At 39.7% G+C, this 6,925-nt stretch overlaps 1 protein-coding gene across 2 annotated transcripts; it reads right to left on the reverse strand.

Moving 5' to 3' along the window:
- Positions 1-328: 328 nt before the first annotated feature.
- On the reverse strand, positions 329-5,948 carry LOC148025517 (GDSL esterase/lipase 7-like). Of its 2 annotated transcripts, XM_087692096.1 has the most exons (5): positions 5,393-5,941; positions 4,614-4,741; positions 4,291-4,530; positions 1,122-1,374; positions 329-592 (listed from the first exon to the last, which is right to left on the reverse strand). In XM_087692096.1, exons 1-5 carry the CDS (start codon positions 5,793-5,795, stop codon positions 369-371), a joined length of 1,248 nt encoding a protein of 415 aa, XP_087548222.1. In that variant the 5' UTR covers positions 5,796-5,941; the 3' UTR covers positions 329-368. The 2 variants fall into 2 exon arrangements, with proteins under 2 accessions (XP_087548222.1, XP_087548223.1); XM_087692097.1 differs by lacking the exon at positions 1,122-1,374 and having other exon boundaries at positions 5,393-5,948.
- Positions 5,949-6,925: the final 977 nt, after the last annotated feature.

Here is a 6,925-nt window from a genome sequence, read left to right on the forward strand (position 1 = left end):
GAGCGAGAAGTCTTGGTAATGCTTAAAGGTTGTTAGACCACAAAGAAGGTTTTTAGAGTATTTTAGAGCCTTGTTAATGATGTAGGACTGACGTTTTGAAATTGGCCCCCTTTTTTCCCAATATTGATAATAATATCATTCTACCAATGCATTATTTATAAAACAAAGCATTGTAGATCATGTATTTAAAAGGATACAACATTTGTTAACAATACTTTTTGTAACATGAAGCAATATCTAATATTAAGAACATGTTTCCTACTTACAATAATCCTACATAATTGAAAGCATTTTCTTTACAAGACATTGTAATTGTAACTTCTAAGAATATATAAAACCATTTATGGTATAGATTTGATGAATGTCAATTATTGACCACACAATACTTTTTTGCCACTATCCGGGTAGCTATAAGGAGGGCCATAATTCCAAACAAGGTCCACAAATTGTGTATAAAACTTTGATGTGGGATGGTAAGCATCCCAATAAAGGTGGTCTTGAACATTGTCGCAGACTGGGAATCTTGGAAAACAATTGAGAAAACCTCCGAATTTACCAATTCCACAACAAGCTTGATTGGTGATAGAAAACCCTATGGATAACCAATTTTATAGAGTTAGTGCTATGAGGGAAGACCAAACCATATAATGAAATTTAAGAATGCATGACTTTACAAGTGCATCCATCAATTTTCACATGCCATGACTTGATTAATCAAAGGGGGTGCACACACCAAAAGTTGTAAATGCATACACACACCTATTCAAAAGAATTGTCTATCTATATTGTGTGTGTACCTATACATGAGCAAGAAATTGATTAATCAAAGGGGGTGTACACACCAAAAGTTGTAAATGCATACACACACCTATTCAAAAGAATTGTCTATCTATATTGTGTGTGTACCTATACATGAGCAAGAAATTGCTCACATGCATTTTTGTTATTGTAGATATTTATTTATCAATGTGTGTTTGTATGTATTCATCATGTATGCATGTATATATTGGTATTCAATTTGGCTAAAAGTTCGAAAACATCCTTATCTTATATGCATGTATAATGCATGTATGCATATTGAGATAAATGGGAGATTTCATGTGTAAAGAAACATGAGTTACCATGAGCATTTGGGTTTGCAATGACATTTAATATAGGGGTATATAGATTGTTGTAAATGATCTTTAAGTTTGGTAGCTTTGTTGGGAGGTTTAGAAATTGAGGCCTCAAGTGGTCATTGAAATCCACTACTAACTGATTCAATGAATCCACACATGTTCCATTGGACTTATATGCTCGCAATTGTGATGGGGAGCACCCCAAGGGTCCAAGACTAGCCAACCCAATCTTCCTTGCTCCCAAGTTGTAAAGAGCCTACACATAATTAAATAAAAAGATTCTCCATCAATACAAGCATTAAAGCCAATAGCATTATACTTATTTCAACCTCATGTTCAATATAGAGTTTCCAACATTAAAACTAAAGTTTATTACTTTCCTTGAGTAACTATATTTCATGATTATTTTTGCTAATTTTTCGCTAATTTGTGACATTTATGCAAACTTTTCACCTTATCCCATAAAATTGAACACAACAGACTTAACTTAAGCTCTTTAGTTAGTTTTTCTCAATCTAGTATCCATGCAATAGCATGGGAGCTTGTAATGTGCAAAATGAATACACATGTATTGAGTTGAGGGGCTACCAAGTCTCTTCATATTGTATATGGCTAAATAATGACTCATAGAGGCAAGGGAGCATAGATCTCTCTTATCACATGTTTCCACTAGATTTAGTTTTTTTAATCCATTTACTAGTTCATGTATATAGGTTGAGGTTGTATTTGCTCACCCCTATGATAAAGGTTAGACATCATGGGGTCTATGCTTGAAAAAATTTTTAAAAACCAAAGGTAAAACATATTTATCTTAAGAAATACAAAGGTATTACTTAGTTAATCTCAAGAAATTCAAAAGCATCTTTGTCAAAAGTCAGGGTAGAACTTAAAGTTAGCACTGTCAAACTTAGACTTTGAAGGTGGACCCACGTTTTCCTCAAGCACTATATGGATGGACATTCATGCTTGTGTGAATGATCAAAGATTAGAAACATTATCGATCAAGTAATGAAAGATCCATGGACATCATAATGAATTCTAGGCTTACAATTACAAGGGCACCTCCATTGACAAGATAATTATAAGGACCAACTAAAGAACAACAATTATGAACATAAAAAACAACATTTAAATGTAAAGAAGGATCATATTTTCAATTATGTAATTTTGCAAATCTCTTCATGTGATCTTTCTTGTTGGATTTACTATATAATACTATATTCTTCCATTCAAAAACAAAATATTGCATTGAATATGCTTTCGACACACTAGTTATTTTATTAATCTCTTCAATGGTAGTGAAACATGTAGGTAACTATTTCCATCAACTTTTCATATTGTTATTTCTTCGAAGTCCTCCACTAGCCCACTTCCATTCTATCAATAGTCTAATACAAAATTATTGTGGATGTAATTAATTCCTATTAAAATCAAGTTTCTCTCGCCAAAGTGCTATACAATTATCAATATGGATTTATTCATGGTAAACATTGTTGGAGAGACAATGAAAGTTTGATAAACAAGTGTATGAACAAAGCTTACAAGGTGAGGTGACACTTTATCAATACCTCACTTGAGGCTATTCAACACTTTCTTCACTAAGATAGTTTCAAGGCTTTCCAACAACGCCTTGACTTTAATAAGTATCAACATCATTACCTCTCATAACTTTCAACTTAGAAGATCTATGAGATGTGTGTCCCCTAGCTCCCCTACTCCTTCCTATGATTAGTGATCTAATACTAAGAATGATTGAACTAGAAAATTTAGCAAGGTATGTTGAAAGGGTTACCATAACCAAATGGTGCAACCTTGTACACCCAATTGTTAAATGACATAATAATAACTCCAACATTCTAGTTGCTAAGGTGGGAAACCTTGACAATCTAATATAGGTCTACAAGCTCTTTCCCTTCATCCCTAACCTATTATTAGCAACAAGAAAACTAAAGTTCTCTCTCTATCCTAGCAAGGCGAGGATCAATGGATGATGCAACACAAATTTAAGTTATTGGAACATGGGCATGATTTTAGGTACGTGGGGTACCTGATGTAGGTTGCTCTAGCCCTAAATCAAAAGTTTCCATGGAAATTGTGGTGGATGACAAGCAAAAGTATGAAAGTATTCCTGTAGGCCGTAGTGAGAGACTTGTGATTCTAAACATAATGATCATCCTAGCAATCTCCTTTGTAGCAACAATTTGTACATGCACCAACACAAACTATAGTTATCTTGAGAAAAGGTTAAGAGTTTCGCTATGAGTTCCAAGGATCTAAGAGATGGTATGCAATAGCCTTAGACTCCCTTTGCAAAAGAAAAACCAATGGTGCCCTAAGATTGGAGTCACAAGGGGACCAAGCATCATCTAAACTATGTTTTAGACTTCACAATAGACTATAGATGAAGCTCCCCTAGGCTACTACCATGAGATGTTGGATGGAAAAAGCAAAGTCAACAAAAAAAAAAGATGAAATAAGATATAATAAAAAGTAGATATAATGGATGCCCAAGCAAAGTATAATATACATCCCAAGTGAGGGTGAGAGAAAGTTGGTGGGGAAGGCCTTAAAGGACAAATAAATCTTCATCTACCACCTAAACTATCAAGGATGGATGGATCATGGGATCTAAAGTACTTGATATCTACAAAAGGAAAGAAATCACATCGCCTAAAAAGCCATAAAATTTTTCAGTAGAGAAAAGGTGACCAATAAGGTATCTGCTGAGTCGAAGTCACTATTTCCTATAACTTAAAGTTGTAGAAGTTTAGGATGAAGCGAATGTGGGCAAGTAACCCACCAACTAAAGTAAATCAAGCTTGTTGCTCGAGGAGTCAATACAAATGCCCTAGTAACATGAAGCCTTGCTAAAGTGTAACCTTTTCTTGTTGTCAGTACTGCCCCAATGTAATAGTGGTTAGCGAATGTAGGCTAATTTTGAGGGAGAAAATACCGTTGGCCCTGGACTATCTATAACTTGGTAAACATATATTCATTCATTTCTATTTTAAGGGCTTGATTCTAGTCCTGGTCAAGATTGGAGTTAGCTCAAAGAGCTGCATGGTGCGTTTCTAACGACAAAAGGTTTAAGTCTAAGGTCTAGCCTCGACGTGTTTAGTACAAAACTTACAGAGAACGTTTCTAACGAGAACGAAAAGAGTTGAGGTCTAACCTCGGCGTGTGAGAGCAGCTTAGAGATGAGAATATCTCTGAACTGCGACTGTGTGTAGAGGCGGGGCAATGGCGAGGCAGGGAAGAAGTAGGTGTTGAGCCAGTCGTTGGAGCCGGTGACGACGTAGAAGAGGGACTGAGCGAAAAGATCATCTGCAGCAGCAGGGCCGATGAGCTCCACAATCTCCTGCTTCACAGAGGCGAGCTGCTGGATTTGCTGGTCGAGGCTGGAGACGCGGCCCTGAAACTCAATACAAGGGTTTAGTGTCTAAGCCGACATACGCACTGCGCGAGCGACCGAGAGAGAGAGAGAGGTTTCCTTACAAAGTTGCTGCCCGTGTAGGGTTGGATGCCGGATGCTCCAGAGGCGAAGTTGACGCCTTGAAGAAGCTTAGAGCCTTTGGTGGAAGGGTCTTCATAGATGGGCGCGAGAGGCAGGCCGAGTTTGAAACCTGCAGAGCATCGATCATTTCATAATTACGAGTGAGAGAGATAGAGACGGAGTCAGTGAGTGAGTGTGTGTGTTTTCAATCGATATGGTATTTGCATTAACAAATCATGAGTGCTACCGTATCAATCATGGCTCCGCTGCATTAAACGGGGAGAGAGAAAGAGAGACAGGAGAGAAAGAGAGATTCCATTCCCGGAGCAATTCCCACTGCCGTATTTACTGAGAGCTTTACTGCCATACCGAGGCGTACTTGGGAAGAACCCTACTGCCGTACTGAGAACTCCGCCACCTTGTTTACTGAAGCCTCTCCTGCCATACCTGTACGGACAGCGAGAGTACTAGGATGCACCACTGCCTTGTATTACAGAGACGGACAGAAAGGGACTGTAGAGATTCTACGTTAACTCTGAATCTTGGATACTCCACTGTCCGGCAACCCTAGAAAAAGGAGCTCCCCACACATCACTATTACAGAGATCTAGGCGGTCACAGCTGCTGCACTGAGAGAGAGAGAGAGAGAGAGAGAGAGAGAGTGTGTGTGTGTGTGTGTGTGTGTGTGTGTGTTAGCTGGTTCACTTGGGTAGTCACGACTCAGCTGTATACTTACGCGCACAGACAGAGAGAGAGAGAGAGAAGGGGGGGGGAGGATTACTCAGATAGTCCATCGCAGTGTAGCCGTTGGCAAACCTGCCCGTAGCCACCCCCCCAGGGTAGTTCATGCCATACGGGTGGTAGTTTGCCTTGGCTAGCGACCTGAAATGGTTGTTGTTCCCTGCATCCGCCAACGAGTCCCCCAACACGAACAGCGCAGGCACCACAGGAGGCCGACTCCCATTAATGTTGTTTCTATATAATGCCTCTCTCATCTCATGCCTCTGTAAGTCGCGCTCTTTATGGATATCACTCCTCGCCTCGCCATCTGCAGCTGCAGCGGCAGTACAGTTGATGAAGCAGCCCCGCCATGTCGACAAAACGAACAGAGTTATCATCACGCGACTACAAGTTGCCATTCTCTCTCCCTCTCTCCTCTCTCTGTACATGGACCAAAAGCACATAAATAGCCACAAGCTTCCTATATATCTCGAGGTTCTTTTAGTAGCGCCTGGCGATGAGACATGTCACATGACTCGATGCCTGTATCTACCACCCTGTAATGATGATTGCATGTTGTTGCGCCAACCCCTGACTCCAGAGTCCAGAGAGAGTCCGCAGAACGGTGCGCCGTGCGCCCGAGAGGTCTCTTCAGATGGACCTTTCTCGCAACTTGCCTCGCCCGCGCAGACAGCAGCATTGAATTCCTGAATGATCTCCATTCGGCCTTTTATGGCGCCTGATGCCCCGCTGCTGCAGGTAATAGATAGGTAGAAAGCATCGTAGGCTGTAGCATGATAGCATGTTCAACGTCCCCATCCCATCCATCATACATGGCGCATAATTATCGGCTTATCTGATCGTCCAATGAATGGTGCGGTTCCCATTCTACATGCTTCCCCCGCCCATCAACCACATGGACTTAGAGCTTCGTATTCGAAAATCATCATAAAAGTACACATTTGTGGAGCTGTCTATTAAAAATTTACACATGTCAGAGGACTTATCTCCCCGAATCCCGGCCTCCATCGGAAATGCTCACAAGTCACCGGTGATTTTGATATATTTTTAGTTATCAAATTGGGAAAAACCGGAGCGAGAGCTGTCCTCTTTCCCATTGGTTGGGATCGATCTCACAAAAAATTTATAAAAATCGAAGGTAGACCATAGTAATATCTTTATCTCAAGATATTCAGAGTATTTCTACCTTTATCTCAAGAAATTCAGAGGCATTTTGTCAAAAGTCAAGGTAAAACTTTGAACATTGAAATTTGGCGCTGCCAAACTCAAATTTTGAAGGTGCGCTTACACTACACCTAGGCTTTCTTCAAGCACGCATATTCCTCACACAAGCCTTACCGAATGCGAGCATATCCCCCACACAAGTCTTACCGATTGGGTCAATCATTTCAAATGAAATACACATAGTCAACAATGTGTATTACTATGTAAGAAAGAATTCACAATCATACTGCAAACAAAACAAAGGTGCACTATAGTGTGCAAGAGCATTACCTTTTTTATTTGTTCTACTACTTGTTTTTATTTGCATGAGAGAGAGAGAGAGAGAAAGTGATCAAAAAATGTTTTTGTA

The sequence above is a fragment of the Lygodium microphyllum genome, chromosome 14, assembly GCF_053477565.2.
Source record: "Lygodium microphyllum isolate KBCC chromosome 14, Lygodium_microphyllum_v1.1.10, whole genome shotgun sequence".
Taxonomy (NCBI): Eukaryota; Viridiplantae; Streptophyta; class Polypodiopsida; order Schizaeales; family Lygodiaceae; genus Lygodium; species Lygodium microphyllum.